Genomic DNA, 16810 nt, shown 5'->3' on the forward strand with positions numbered 1-16810 from the left:
ACACACCCCTGAAACAAAAGTTTCACAAAATAATACTACCATTTGACATTTTCTATTTAATCTATTTTATTTTATTAAAAAACATGCTGGTCACAACCCAATAAGTTGATTTACAACCCACTGATAGATCATGATCCGTAGTTTGAAAAACACTGTCCTAGAACATCCATTTTATAATTTGTGTGTCTCAAATTAGAAAAAAAGAAGATGGTGGAATTAGAGTGCTGGGCATTGTGCATAACCCACAGCTCCTCTTATCTGGACTGGCGGCCAAACGAGGAGCAGAGCTGCTGAGAGTGTGTCCTTTAAGTGGTAACCTCTCAGCAAGATCATGGCAGAAAAAAGACTGACGACCCTACTTAAAGACGTAGAAACAGCCCACTCTGTCTTCTCACAAATTTCTAGAGGGCACAGACCCCACATATACTGAGTACGCAAAGATAATAATATTCGGGCAAGACTTGGCTCTGAGTTGAAAAACGATACCGTCTATCTTCCTAGCACTTCTGAGGATGTTTAAGGTCCTTTGGAGAATTTACCTAATCAATCTTGGTACTATTCTTGTGAGGAAGGAAGAATTCTGCAGTTGGTGGGAGTAACAGCAGATCTGGGACTAGGGGAGGCGAGTAAAACCTCTAGATTGCTGAGTATTTGTACAATTGCATAACTTGGACCTTACTCATCTCATCTCAATCCTGCCCCTATTGAGTCCTGTTTCTATTTAAAATGTTGCTATTGTATACATCATGGAGTTTTTGCATTAATTTTTATTTTTGAAAGTATTGAATTAGAATATTATTTATCTTAATTACTAAAATTTTTGGCATTCCCTTAATTTTTGTGCCCAAGGTGAGTATGTCACTGACATCACCCTCATCTTGGCCCAGAGTAAGAGGTACCTAGGCTAGTTACTAACTAGAGCAAGTTAAACAAGGATGTATTAAAACCAAGCTTTCTAATAACCACCTCTCCAATTACATTTTCATAAGTACCATGACTCAAAGGATCATCTTAACATCCTACCAGTAAGGTTTCAGAACTAGCGAATTCAATCAGCACAGGACAGAGTTGATAGTAACATCTTTCATACCTCTGCAGTTACAAATATTTCACAGGCAATCAGGCAGGCACAAACCATAGTACCAGTCCGTCCTGGAAAAGAAAACAGTTAGTTCGTGAACCAATGTTCATGGTAATACTTGGTATAAAAATACTCTTAGAAATTTCCTAAGAGTTCATTTTGGATTGATTTTCTTTCACTCTGAAAGTGCTTGTTCAAAGTATTTCAATTCAGAAATAGCCAAAGCTGTTTCACTGCTCAGAGGTTCCACCTGGAATTCTGCCCTAACTCTGTGCATGATCGCACATGGGCACGTGTATACCGTTCTTGAGTTACTACTGCTGGGGGCTGCAGTAATAGGCAGAAGCAATCAGCTCTGCTCTAGGACTCCAAAGCTAAAGAGCTGCTTACCAATTAAGACCTAATTACATACCCTGTTTTTCTAACTAAAAGTACCTATAAAAGATAAAACATGGTCAGAACCCAAAACACTATCGAGTATTTGAATACCCTTTACTCCTTACATTTTCATTAGAGTTTTTAAGTGTGTTACAAAACATATATGAAAGTAAAAAGAGTAGTATAATGAACCCCCATATACCTGTTTCCCAGATTCTATAATTATCATGTTATATTGCTGTACTTGTTTAATTTCTCTTCCTTCTTCCTTCCTTTCTTCCCTCTCTCCCTCTTTCTCTCTCTTTCCTCTATAGCATTGTAAAGCAAACCCTTGATTTCATGTCATTTCATTCTCGAAGTCTCTTATGTTTTATTCCAATTGATACTTTTGTCCTGCCATACAAAATCTGAGTTTAAAAAACATGTTACTTTTATTTTTACGATGATCTGTAGCTTTTGTCTTAGCCAGTATATGCTGAACTTATTTTATGTAATTCCAAACTTACTCTTCTAACTTGAGATGCACTCTATTTTCTAGTCCTTTTCTGTTTGTTTGTTTAATGGACTACTAAACTTATTTTGCAACCCATAGTTTGAAAAACACTATTCTAAGCCAAGTGCTTCCAAAGAGGACTTTGTACCACCGTCTGCTATTACAAATAAAAGCTTCTTGCTAAAGGAAGCTACTGACCATTAACAACCTGGCTCTCAGTTGTATAGACTGTTAACATTTCAATTTTCAAGGACATTTCTGGTCTCTATAACTCTGATATTTTCCCATTTGAAGAAAACTTTTGCAGATTCATGTCCTTGTGACTGTAGATAAGTACAAGCACAGACAAAGTAGATGCTCTCTCATCCAGTCAAGTCGTGTACAGCGGGGAATCGTAAAAATGATACATACTTGCCTCCAATATTTTATTTTAACTTAAAACATAAATGTACATTCATTCACTAAACTTCTGATATTGGACGAAGGTTTTAACATTTTGAGTGCCCCCAACTGGAGTTTTTTCTTGGAAAGGCCAGACTCATGGTATAAACCATTGCCTCATCCATATTTCTAGTTTCAGATTCTTCCGAGCAATCTAGGTGCAGGATCCTTCTAGATTTTACTACTGGAATTTTTCTCCCAATGTTTTACATTAGTCGTACTTGCATTTAATTCAGCTGCAATTTTGGTTGTAGGCAGTCAGCTTCATTGAATCTTCTTGAAACATTCAACTTAGGTTTCATAAAATTGTAACTCTTTCTGTTCACTCTGACATTTTACAGATCTACATAATATTTGATTATTTGACATAAGTATAATAACAAGTAGAACTGGCAGACACTGGTGGAAGCAGAAACACATAGGCAAACTAAAAAGAAGCATACTAGCTACAAGTTTTCAACATGCCAATGGACACCAATAGGTGTGTTTATGGAGGGAATGGAGAACGTGAAATAATCCACCAAGTTGGTCAGATGGAAGTCGTAAGAGAGCTTTTGTTATCCTGAAGTCGGCAAAAGCATCTTGCACCTCTAAATATAATACAATTTTTGGCTTTCATAATGATAACAACTAACATTTGGGTAATGCTTAACAGATCTCATATAATCTTTACAACACCTCAGTGAGGTAAACAACCTGGCATAAAGAAACTGAGAAACTGAGGTTCTGTAAGTTTAAGAAACTTTCACATAGTCAAATAGCTAGATACCTTAATGCCAGCTTATATGACCTTTTGCAACAATCCTTAAACTTTATTCTTTCTCAAGTGGTGTCCATCACCCTTCCTCACAAGGCAGATCTTATATTTCAAGTTCTTGAATCTATAACCAGAGTACTGAGGTGATTTTCCAGACACCAAGAGTGGTAGCTCTATGTATGTATGTATGTATATATGTATGTATGTATGTACGTGTGTGTGTGTGTGTATCCCTTAGAGTTGTTTAAAGCACTTAGCATGTAACTGAAACAATTTCTCATTCAAGATATTCAGACCAAAATAGCCTTTTGTCAGTTTGACTGCCTTACTTGATACAATGAATGTCTCAAATGAAAATGTACTTTGTAGCATCCATTAAAAAAGACTTTGAAAGAGCTAGAGACGCTTAAACATTCACTCCTATTATTTAAATAAAAATATGTTCATTGTATATCTACTAGAAAAAGACTCAGGAAAGATAAGTCTGCTGCTAAAAACTGATAGCATACCAGTTGAAGGATAACAATAATGGCCAATATTATCAAGCCATTGATACTTCTTTCAGATAGATAATTTTCACATTTCATTTAATCTCTAAAATAGGACCATGAGGTTGGAACTGTCATCATCCACATTAGAAAACTATTAGAAAACTAAAGCATGGAGAGTTTAAGTAATTTACTCAATGCCGCAAAATTCTTTAACGGCATAGTTGGGATTTAAACCTAGATCTTTTATTTCAAAGCCTGTGCTTTTAATCATTATGTTTTGATAACTGCAACTTTTCAATTTCTTTTCTTTTTTTTTTAGTCTCTCAACCGGGAAAAAAAATCCAATTGAAAAGGATAGACTAAACATTGGTAAAAGACACGTATAAAAGATAGCCGATGAAGCTGTGAGAGAGTTCTCAGTTAATCTAGTCCTTGGGCCCAGTGGAATTATTTTCCAGAAAACTTAGAATTCCTGACTGGACAAACTTGCAAAAGAGATTCCTCAGCATCACTGGATATTCCTTATGGTGGAGAGCAGGAGAGGTGTGGATAGCCTAGAGCTGATTCATTTCCTGCTTTGCAAATCAGGAGGTAGTGCATTTCCCAAATTGTAAGCCAGTAACCTTGGTGTTAATTTAGGGAGAAATTTTAACACAAATATACTTAAATGGATTTGTTGCATACACATAAAGAAAAGCTATGATCACTCAAGCCCAATGTGAATTTTCCAAGTTCTGGTGGATTTATTTCATTGATACTCTCTTGATACTCTTTATACCCACTTTTCCCTACACATCTGTACGTTCACAGTACTCCTTGTATGACGTCTCTGCTCAAATGTCTTTGTATTGGTAAGACCTTCCTTGACCATCTACATATCAGTTAGCAACCTCTCTCCCATTACATATTCTCCTTATTTTTATTTTTTCAATTGCACGTGTCACCATCTAATACATATATTTTCTCTGTAAACAATAGACTGTGGTCTCCATGGGAGATGTGCATGTATCTGCTTTGTACACTGTCACATAAATGCATCTAGACAGGATCTGCTGTTCAAGGCATGAATGAATATATTTGCTCTTTCAATTTATCCTGTCATCCAGTCCCATGGCCACTCATTTTTCTCATTTTGTTTTCACTTCCTCATCCACCTAGAAGTATGACGGACAATTTCACTGTTGGTTTTGCCAATACTAAATAACAGTGCCAGTAACATTGCCATTCTTGCTTCTGGTCCTTTTGCTGTGCCCATTCTGTAAAAACCTAATATTGGGTCCATTTGGGCACCCACTTCCTCCATTCCTACACCAGAAATGTAGAGACAACAGAGATGCAGAAACACCAGAGATACAGAGAACCACTGGAGAAAAATCACACAACTTTTCATGTTGGTAATAATGTCAATTAATGGTCTGACACTTAAGCTAGACCCTCACTGCAGCCAAAACACTTCTCAATGGTGCTAGTCAGTTCTTTTTCTTGGTTCCCTTAGAATTTGGTTGAAATTTTCCCTACATTCCTTAGGTCGCCAACCCAATTGCCTTCCCACTGACTCTGAGTTTGTGTCTTCATTTCTTTCTTCCCAGAGGCAGGATCTCCGATAACGTGTTGCCTCCCTGAATCCCCGTTACAAGCTTCCCGTAACTACATCTATTCCTGTGACTACACCTCTTCCCTTGAATCTCACTTGTGAGGAGTTTCTCCTCTTAATTCAGCCAAATCCTCCACTTGGGCTCTGGATCCCATCCCCTTCTCTCAACTCAGGGTTTTGACTTTATCAGGCCCTACTCTTCTGTGTCTTCAACCACTCCCTCTCTTTGACTCCTTTCCCTTGGCAAATAAACATATTCAGCTCCCCTTACCCTATCTTATAAACAACACTCACTATCAGCCCCAAATGCTCAGACAACTAACTTCTCTCTGTCCTTTTACAGACAAGCACCTTGACTCTCTAGTCTACACTTGCTATGGTCACTTCCTCCTCGTTAACGATTCTGGTGCTGGCTGTCTTTAGACTCTATTTTAATAATTATAATAGCTACCATTTACTCACTGTTTACTATGAATCAGGTACTCTACTACACAGTGTAATATGCATTACTTCATTTTAATTTCTTAACAATCCTTTAAGGTAAGTATTACAATTCCCATTTTACAGATGGGAAAACTGAGGTTTTGAATGGCTATCTAACTCACCTAAATGGTTAGCGATGGTCCTAGGTTTTAAATCTGGACAGTTCAATGCTAATTATCCCACCATTACCAACTGCATAATAATATGCACACTTTGAGAAAGACTGTTCTACATCAATGTATCTATCTTAGTCTTGAGCTCCTTTATATCCCACTGATGTGACTGCCTTTTCCAGTCACCTGCAGGCTTGCTTGACTCCTCTGGTCTTTTCAGTATTTCTTCACTGCACCTGGATCACTGTTTTTGGAGTTTTCTTTGCTGGAACCTTTTTTTTTTTTTTTTTTTGCTTCATCTGAGGTATTTTGTTATTTATCTGGCAAATCTGGCAAGGAGGTTTCTCTTACATTTTCCGATAAAAGATAAAAGAATATTTATTCTAAGAAATCTAAAGAGTTTTCTTTACAAGGGTACTGAGAATATTAAATCTGGGTACTCTTTGCATTAAAGTTCAAGAAATCTAACAAAGATGATTGAAAGTTAAAAAGACTATTTCTAAATCAAGATGATAGTTTGAGCACCAATGATAGATTGAAAACTTCCACCTCTGTATCAAACATATGGAAATGATAAGGAAAAAAAATGGCTGAACTCAAAAATAAAAAGGCAAGGAAAACTCAGAGGATCAGAAATGGAGAGAGGAGTCAAGCTGGTAGGTAGGAGTTGAAGCCAAGAAACCTCAAAATAAACTATTATAGGAAAAACAAAAGGGTGAGAGGATCCACAGAATGCAGGAAAGTAGATAAAAAGAAACATAGAAAAATTGTGGTAAATATAAAACATATAGTTGAATGTCATAAATAAGTCCAAATATGTCAGCAATTGCAATAAATACATTGAAAATGAAGATACTGAGATTGCATGTTTAATGATGCAGGTATATGCTCTTTAAAGAGACATATCTAAACCAAAATGACACAGAAAGGTTGAATGTAAAATGATGAAAAATTTATAACAGAAATAACCCACTGAGAAGATATAATAATGTATTTGCATGCACCTAACAACACATTATGAAATATAAAATGCAAAAGTTGATAGAATTAAAAGAAGAAATCAACACACAAAATAGTTGATACAAAGAAATAGTAAAAAAGAAAAGAAATACTAAATAGAAAGATTTGAGTAATATAATTAATAAGATTGATTTAATGGATAGATAGATTTATAATAGATAGATAGATAATAAGATTGATTTAATGGATAGATAGATAGATAGATAATGGATAGATAGATAGAGGAAAACTGATACGAATGACAATTTAAAAAAAAGAGGCTGCTCTGATGTGCACCAGCTGAACACCAGCCCTCCAAACAATCCTAAAGGGAAATCAATGAAAGACATGTGAACACAGAATAGTCCTCTCTCAGAAAAAAGAAAAAAATGAAATTTGAAATGAATGTTTTCCTTCAAGCAGGGAATTAGCTTTAATTAAAAGAATAGTGAAGCCAATTGCTTGAAATTATAATATTTTAGGTTGAGCCATGTGAAATGGCCATTTTTATAAGTGAAAGATGGTCCAAAACTGACAGTTCCATGTGGTTCAACCTCTATATTCTTCATTTATCCATGGCATTGTAAATTGCTAACATATACAGAATATTTCAACCTGTGGATCTGGAGACAGAACTTGCCTACTCACTAATGGGCTTGAAACTAGTTTTCAAATAAGACTAAAACTTGATTCTACTCAAATATATACGGCAGTTTTAAAGAGTTATGTTTTCCCGGAATTCAATATAAAAAACCATTTTACGGCTCACCAAAAACATAATTCTTTGTCAAAAATTGAGAAATATGCTTGGATGATTATTAAAAGTCTAAAGTTGAATGAGAGAAAATCTAATTCAACTTAAATTGGTTGGATTTACTAACAGCTTTTTTTTTCATTGTACACCCACCAAAATCATCTTCTTTGTATCATTACACTATAAAAATTCCAGTAGATTTGGTTTTTGAAATAGCATCACTGTTGGTGCCCTTAACTTTAAAAGCCTCTCACAAAGTTTAAGAACAATCTTAAATAGAACACAAGTGCTCAGACAGTTTCTAAACACTGTATTTTGACAGATTATTTTAGCAAATCAAAAATGAAGAAACCAAATAGTCAATAACAACGGAAATTTCTTAGTTTTTATTCCTATTTTCTTCCCTTCTTTACTCTCTGCCTTCCTCCCCTACTCCCCCCTTTCCTTCCCTTTCTTCAGTCTTGAAGCTAATATTAAAAAGTGTTAACAATTATTAACACTGATTAATAGCAGTATGACTTGGTCTTGTACCTTAATATGTTTTTCACATTTCTCAAAAAAAGAGAAATAAAAAGAAAAATGTTTTTACCTTTTCCGCCTTTACAGTGAATCACCACAATGTTTCTTTTATCCTCAGCCATCCACTCAATGACTTCCTTCGAAAGAGTCAGCATCTCTCTGATTTCAAACGTAAAATTTTTAGTTGAATTAAAGTACTTCAAAAAAATTGAGCTCAATTCATTTAGCCCTCTTCTGACAGCCAACTTGGCAAGAAACTTACTTTAGAGTGGGCACATTGTGATCATCAATCATGACTCGATGGACCCTGTGGTGGAAATGCTTAGGATTGTAAGATCTTTCACCTAAAATAGATGATGCATGGGTCATACCTCTATATCTAATAAACAAAGTAAATGATCAAGTTATGAATAAGTTATGCTTTTCTGTTAGAAATTCCTTATTCACCTTTAAAAGGAGCTTTCTGACTGGCTCCTCCTGCTCTAAAAGAAACTTAAGGGTCTCAAAAATATAAGGACAGTAGTGGTTTGTCCATCTTGAGTAACCTAAGTTCAACCTATTTTGGTTTGCTTAATAGGACTTACTTTTAATTTTCTAGCAGGCTACTCATTACATTATTATAGGGTAGTTAAGCACCACAGAGCAGAAGCAAATGTGGTCGACCAAAATGTTTGCCTCCTGAAAATGATAATTTAATGTACAGGAAGAGGAGAAAATCAAGAAAGACAAAGTAGTAAGCTGAGATATAATCTGTTTTCTACACCGTTTTCTTTTTTTTCTGTGTAGGGCCCTGCTCTCCTCACACCCCACTCCTAGTGGGTTAGAGAATGAATTTGTTGAATTATCTGTCTTCAAAACAGGAGCTGGCAGGAAGAACAGAAATATTTTCTTCACCTAAAACCACTAGAGCATACAGACTCCTAAAATGGCTCCGCCTCTACCCCAGCCTCCTGTCTCGCTCACGGGGCACTTCGTGCTGTTGAGCTATCTTTTCCCACCAAATAGGGCCAAGAGCAAGATGGAGATTTTTTAACTCACTTCCCACCACTACCAAATACTTATGACTAAATGAAACGTAAAAACTGAATCGTCTTCTTACATGCAGTGATTGGTTTTCTATCTATAGTAGGAAAATATCTAGTTAAGTACGTACTGCATAGATTGTAGACTTGGTAGTGGTTTCGATGCTTGGTGTCCAGGAACCGCACAACTTCCTAAAATCGATGGACACATATATTACATATATCCACATGGCACCAACATAAGCCACTTCCTAGGAGTAGCCTGAAATGGTTATTACCTTTTATTCCCTTGTCCCTCACTTAGCACCTTTTAGGGGAGATTCAGGGACTATAAGAGTATGTGCATTCCAAATCACATCTAACCCACTGATAGTTTTCAAATAGCCCACAAGGTTGTGCTTGACTACCCTGATTAGCCTCTACTATAAATACACATTGTTTAAAGATACCAGACAAGGAAATTAGCTGGTTGACTAGTTTTAAGTGAATTTATTCCTACTCATTAATTCGCAGTACTATATGATTCTTATCTAGATCTAATTCTACATAGATATGTATTTTAGATAATGATCTGGATTTTACCATCTACCTAAGCATTACTTAAATAAATAAATGCAAAAAATGTATGTATGATTGTGTGCATGTGTGTGCATGACAGAAAAAGATAAACACATTATGTCAAATTTTAGATAAATGGTAACAATATGGAGAATTTCTTGGCTCATCTGTGTTTTCTTATTTTCTAAAATGAATATATATGTGTGTATGTGTATATATGTGTATGTTATACACACATATATGTATATATGTATAACTAAAAATAATAAATAGTGGTTATTATTTAAAATACAGTTAATATCACCATACTAATACAACAATATTTCCAGCAAACTTATCCAACTGCAACACACACGTGCATGTATCTCTGCCAAAAACAAAAGTGACTGTAAAAAATGTCAAAAATTGATTAGTACAGTACCCTTATAGCAATGTTTACTGGCTTAATATTGAGAAAAAGAAAAATTAAGGTATCAAAATGATCAATTTGTTAAATTGGTTATCCCTGTCAGGAGGAAATAATAAATCAAAAAGAGAAACACTCTGAGTCTGCATAGCACTGTGGTAGGGGGGATAAATAGTCTTACAAGTGTCAAAAATGTGTGGGATCCCTACACCAAGATAAAATCCAGATGGACTGAGGTATCAAATATAAAAAGCCACAAATATCTCTAAGAAATGTAAATGAACATCAATCAATTCTTTGGATGAGGAAGAACTAAGGATTATCAATGGAAGATCAACAGATTTAGGTTTGACTTCACAAAAATTTGAAATTTCTGTTTAAAAAAAGCCACAGTACAACAAACAAATGACAGGAGATTCTTCAGTAAAATTGAGAGAATAAGGACTATGCCTAGTGTAATCTATAAACTAGTTATAGTAGTACAAACTAATAACACAGTAACAACAATTTAAAGATTACTCTCTCACCCTATAGATAAATAGGCCATAAATAAAAGTGTCAGTTCACAAAAGAGAAAATCCAACTGGCTAACAACCTACAAAGATAAATATTTAGCCTCACCAATAAAGATGCCAAAACAGTAATGAAATGCCATTTTCACCCATAAAATTAGCCTTTCCTTTTTAATGAGAAGACCCAATGCTGGCAAATATGGCATGAAAATTCCTTGCAGGCCAGTTAATAAGTACATTTCAAGAAAAGAAAATTGAAGGTTAATATCTCATTAGTATGTACAAAAATTTCTAAATAAAATATTAGCAAATAGAATCTAATGATATATTAAAAAGGATAATATATTAAGACCAAAGGGGGTTTATTCCAGGAATAGAAAATATTGTTTTAATATTCGAAAATCTCAATGGAATAAGAGAAAAACATTTTGATTATCTCAGTAGATGCAGAAAAAGTATATGATATATTCAGCACCGATTGATGATTAAAAACTCTTAGCAAACTATAAATAAAATGGAAGTTTCTTAATCTGGTAAAGGATAGCTACAAAAAGCCTCTAGAAAATATCATTCTAATATTGAAATAGCTAATTCTTTCTACCTAAATTTGGGAACAAGGCAAGGCTGTCTACTCTTACCACTTCTATTCAACATTACATTGGAGGTCCTAGACAGCTGAATAAAGAAAGAAAAAGAAATGAAAAGTACAAAAAGTGGAATTAAAGTAGTAAATTACATGATTATGTATGTAAAATATCCCAAAGAATATACAAATTAATTATTAAAATAAATGCATGAATTTATGAAAGGTGCTGGAAATACATACAAAAATCAGTTATAGTCCCAGCAAATAATTAGAAAATGAAAATTTAAAAATACCATTTAAAATAGCATCAAAATCCATCAAATAGGGATAAAGCTAACAAAAGATGTGCAAAGCCTGTACAGTGAAAATACTGCTAAAAGAAATTAAAGAAGACCTAAATAAATTCAGAGATATATTATGTGTATGGGTTGCAAGACTCAATATTTTTAGATGTTGATTCTCCCCAAGTCAAGCTATGTAGTCAATGTCATCCAAGTTAAAATACCAGCAGGGTATGTGTGTGTGTGTGTATGTGTAAATTAACAAGCTGATTCTAAAATTTATATAGAAATTCAAAGGACCTAGGAAAGTCAAGATAGTTTTAAAGAAGTACAGGTTTTCTGGGTTGGTGAGCAGGTGGAAATGCTCACCTGAGAAAAGTGAGAGAAAAGGGAGCCTGGAGAGGGTTTAGAAGCTTTGTGCCCCTTCCCCCATGCATTGCCCTATGCATCTCTTCTATCTGGCTGTTCCTGAGTTGTGTCCTTTTCTAATAAAGTGGTAATCTAATCACCAAGTAAATAAACATCAAATGAAGATGCTGTGGAAGCTGAGGAGCATGAGGTAAAAAGACTCAAGTTTGACAAAGAAGGAGAAGTCAGAGAGATGGCCAAACAACTTCAAGTGAAATTTCTTCAGTTATGATAGAAGAAACAAAATCATCTTCATCTAAGAATAAAGACAGACAAAGTAGTTGTATCAGGCAGCACTGTACAGAGGAGGATGAAGAGGCAGAAGAGAGTCTTTAATGACATCAACAGAAATGATCCCAGAAAGAAAAAAAGTCAAGAAAAAGAATCTGATGCCTTAACTAACTGTGAATGAAGAGACTTCTGAGAAAAATAACCAAATGGAGGAATCTCATTGGTCTCAAGCTGAGAAAGATTTACATTCTGAAGGTAGTGCAAATATAAGGCCCTGTAAGTAGCGACTGTGACTGCCATGAAACAGAAGAATTAGTAGGATCCAATACCAGTAGACATGGAGAGATTCTCTCAGAATCATCCATGGAAAACGATGATGATGCCAGAGAAGTCACTGATGAACCAACAGAACAAGACTATTGGAAACATTTAGATGCAGTATTTTACATACAGTTCTAGTTTTATACTGTATCAAATTCCTATGTAATAAAGTGGAGGTTTAGTTTTACAAGAGAAGTAGGTTGTAAAATAAAGTACTTTATGGGATACATCCTGAGAGAGTTGTTCATATAGGAACAGTGAATTATCAGCTCATCTGGGTCCTGCTTATTATTGACAATTTTTGGTGGGCGGAGTCTGGTTAACCAGTGGTTTGTGTATAGATTTTTTAAATTTAGAATTAAAGTTTTTAAATGGGAAGGTAATAATTACAATTTTTAAACTTTGAGGACAGTATCACATTTAGTTTCTACATACGCAAGAAAGCTTTTTGTCTTGTCTTTTTCTGACAGCTCTAGAAGTTTTCCTATTTTGGTCATAGTTTCAACATTTTACCATGTGAATTATAGGGTTTTGTGGTAGTTATATATTATTTATATTTATAAATATACATTACATATAATTCATCTCTTACAGAAACAGAAAAATATAAAATTTGCCTCCTTAGAATAATATTGTACATTTACATGTAATCTATTATACAGGGTATATTATATCACACATATAATAACATATTATATAATATAACGTGGGATATAATACATATTATAATAAAATAATAAATAGCATATATTATGTTATGTAATATGATTAAGTACAATTATATTTATATAATATATACCATATAATATATTATATATAAAATACATAATTTTAAATACAAATATACGTATATTATTCTAAGGGAGGCCATTTTATATTTTTATCCTTCTATAAGAGATGAATTTATATTATTATATAAATTATATATATTTATAAATGGAATAATATATATGTATATATAATATGCATTAAATTTTTTACCTGAAAGAGTATATTTTTAGGAGAATACTGCCACCTACGTGTTCTAAGTTATATTAAATTTATAACTCCATAGTCTGTTTACTGAGAAAAATGAGCATTTGTTAGATAAATACCCTTACCTTAATGGGATTCCTATAGAAAGAGTGTTTTCCAGAAGATGGGAATGACATGGCAATAATACGCCCTGGAAGTCAAAATAGTCACTATTACAGATGTTATTATACATGTGAAACAATAAATGAGAACTTAATTTACATATAATCAGACTCTTTTTTCATAAAAAAGAAATTTCAGGATTGAGAATGACAAAAAAGCTAACTAACCCTCAGAATAATCAACATAACATATTAAAATATCCAATATAATGACCACTAAACTCACACAGTGCTCCCAAGACTCAACTGCTTCCAGCCAAATGCAACAGATTTATGTTGATCTCAGTCTGGAGCTGCCCCCATGGTGAGAATTTCTTATCTGAACACTAAAGAAAAAGGAGAGATCTGGGATCCAGCAATCGTGGGAACTCCCAGGGTGCTCCAGTGCTCCTGACTCAGAAACCTGAGACCTACAAAGGGTTCCAGCAAGAGAACAGGTCTCTCTGAGATCCTTGAGACCCAGGATAACTATTAGAACTCAACAAATTCTAAACCAAACAAATGGAGTCAGCTGAAAATTCCTTCAACTCCCTGTACTGTAACCAAGTAACCCTGATTTGGGATGACAATGGAGATTTTCCATTGTCAGGGTTAAACTACAAATATGTCACACTACCATAGTGGTAGATGTCTTCACAGATCAAGAATGCTTTAGACAAGGTAAGAACCAAAATAAACATATAATTACCCACACACAAGAAAAATGTGAAGTTAATGTAAGTAAATCAACAGTTAAACTTCACAAACCAGTAATGTAAGTGAGGTCTAAGTCAAATCCATCTTTCCTGTATCGCCGTTTGTTTCCTGAAACCTGAGAGTTTAAAACAATCATTAATTTGTAAAATATAAATCAACATAAAAATAAAGAAGATTATATACATATCTATAACACTCGCCAGTATTTCCCGAAACACAAACATTTTTCTGAATCACAAACATGTTTTGCCCACTTACCATCCTTCTGGTCAGTATTTCAAGATGTCTTTTTTGGTAAGCCAGATGAAAAACTCTCATCAGAATGATAAGTCGTAGAGGTCGAAATATAATTGCCAATCTAACAATAAATTTTAAAGATCCATTTTTACTTCAGAAATAGAGGATTTTGTCAATATGGACTAAGTCTTGAGCAGTGATTCTTAACCAGGGGCAATTTTGTACACCCCACCTATCCCCAAGCCTCTCACCCACTTACCCAAGGGATATTTGGCAATGTCTGGAGGCATTTTTGGTTGTTGTAACTGTGTGTGGAGGGGGTGCTACTTGCATCCAGTGGATAGAGGACAGAAAAGCTGCTAAACACCAATGAACAGGACAGCTTCCATAACAAAGAATTATCTGGTCCAAAATATCAATAGTGCTGAGATTGAGAAACTCTGGTCTAGAGAGATAGCTATATGATGGATGCTTAGAATTTGCGGATTTAACTTTTGTAGCTTAAGATGAGCATTTTTCAATCTTTTCCTCATCAAACAAACTGAGGGTTCTTGTTCACCTGTGTTACTCCCATCAGTAACAGAGGTTTACTACACTACTAACACACATCAGGCAGGCAGTAGATTGAGATACTTCCCAAGTGTGCTAGCTACTGTCTCTCCTGCCATCAGAAAAAAAACACAATGACAGAGAACTGATGGTTTGGACTAGTGCTTCTCTAACTTGAGTGCACACACTGATTCAGTAGGTCACTGGGGCCTGCGGTGTTTTCCTTCTTGCATTTCTAGCTCTTAGATGATGCTGAGGTTGTAGGTCAGAGGACCATACTGGCTCCAGCTATTTTCAAACAACTCCAAAAGCCTATCGCATAACATCAGGTTTCACTAGCACCTGAATTGAAGTCCTGGGAAGCTGGAGTGCAGAAAGAAGCAAGCTATTAGACTAATAAATAAGCCTAATGAGCCACCCAACATCTACATCCCAGTACGCATTTGTTCTTCTTTTCCTCATCGCCAAAGTAGAAAGAAGAAAAGCCATCAGTTCTTCATACACATTTTAGTTTCCTGATCCCCAACAGTTCTGATTTTGCCTCAGCTTTCTTCATTCCAATGATACTGCAAAATTCCACCTCTGTGTTGCTATCCACGTCACCTGGTTTTCTGTTCCATTTGCTTTTTGAGAGAATTATCATTGGAGTCACTCAAGTTTTGCATATGCTCAAACCAATACTCTCTTTGTTATAGGAAAAACCCAGGAATTTCATGTGTAAGGAATTTGTGATTGAAGCTTAAACGGGAATTTCAAAGTATACCGAAGTTAAAGTTAGTACAAGAGGCAAAGTCCCCAGTTTCTTCTTTGAGTGCTCCATCTTCTTCATTCAACCAAAGGTACGTAGTGCGTACACCCTTCATGGATCCCTAAATACCACCAGCCTTTAGTTTCTAAGTATGTGGAAATTTATCTAAACATTTCATTTTCAAGCAGCTTATCTGGCATAGAATCATCACATTCAGAGTTAAAAGATTATACAAAATGAAATCCATAGAAAACGCAAAAAAAATAAAAGACAGTTTAAGAAACGTGAATCATGTCTCTTACCTGGGGATATCATTAAAATAACTAAAGTCATAAAAAATGTAAATTATATCAATCAGTAGAGTCAGCAGAATAATGACAGCATCTAAGGAGTTAAGTAAATCAGAGAAATATCGTTGCATCCTATAATGTAAAACAAAAAATACAAGTTTATGCTCCCCCAAAGAAGAGACAGGGAAATTTTAAAAGCAAGAATTATTTGACTCATCTCCATTAACAATTCTATTTTAATGAATTATCTAAATTGCATTTACTAGACTAGACTAAGAGAAAAGTATTCATATTCATTATTTTATACATATATATGACAAAAGCATAAATATTGCAGTTTAAGTTCAGTTAAGAGATATAACCAAACCATCAAACAAGAGGCAAGCAATGCCTTCACATAGGTGGGAGAGAAAGGTGGGATGTTGGAGAGTACTATTGGGCAGTGGAAGCTGAACATGTCACAGCCTTAGAGCAACTGCGGCTGTGAGGAGGGCAGAAGAGGAGCTTGTGAGAGGCAGACAGGTCCACTATTTTGGCCTGCGAACTCATCATCTGGCTTTGTACCTAGAGTGGAATCCCAATGGGCTGGTATGGCCTCCCCTGCAAAAGCTGAACTTGCACCCACTGCACCTTCCTCCCCCCAACGCTGGCTCCTTCAGCTGTGGGCACTGGTGATCCGCGGGAAGGTTCTAGGGTAGCTTCCACTTCTAGGGTAGCCCCTTTCAG

General features: G+C 35.1%; 2 protein-coding genes across 3 annotated transcripts in view; one reads left to right on the plus strand and one right to left on the minus strand.

Annotated features, from left to right (window-relative positions):
- Positions 1 to 16810, plus strand: part of LOC138918380 (mitochondrial ornithine transporter 1-like) — a 132316-nt gene that overhangs the window by 26154 nt on the left and 89352 nt on the right. The window lies entirely within an intron of this gene.
- The window catches only part of LOC138918367 (uncharacterized), a 201741-nt gene that overhangs the window by 16130 nt on the left and 168801 nt on the right, over positions 1 to 16810 (minus strand). The window contains exons 47-54 of the mRNA XM_070239620.1: positions 16097 to 16216; positions 14519 to 14618; positions 14312 to 14375; positions 13529 to 13593; positions 9257 to 9317; positions 8366 to 8447; positions 8174 to 8262; positions 1091 to 1152 (exon numbers count right to left, since the gene is read on the minus strand). Of these exons, the coding sequence (XP_070095721.1) occupies positions 1091 to 1152; positions 8174 to 8262; positions 8366 to 8447; positions 9257 to 9317; positions 13529 to 13593; positions 14312 to 14375; positions 14519 to 14618; positions 16097 to 16216 (643 nt within the window). The remainder of the gene's footprint in view (positions 1 to 1090; positions 1153 to 8173; positions 8263 to 8365; positions 8448 to 9256; positions 9318 to 13528; positions 13594 to 14311; positions 14376 to 14518; positions 14619 to 16096; positions 16217 to 16810) is intronic.

The sequence above is a fragment of the Equus caballus genome, chromosome 17 (genome assembly GCF_041296265.1).
Source record: "Equus caballus isolate H_3958 breed thoroughbred chromosome 17, TB-T2T, whole genome shotgun sequence".
NCBI lineage: Eukaryota > Metazoa > Chordata > Mammalia > Perissodactyla > Equidae > Equus > Equus caballus.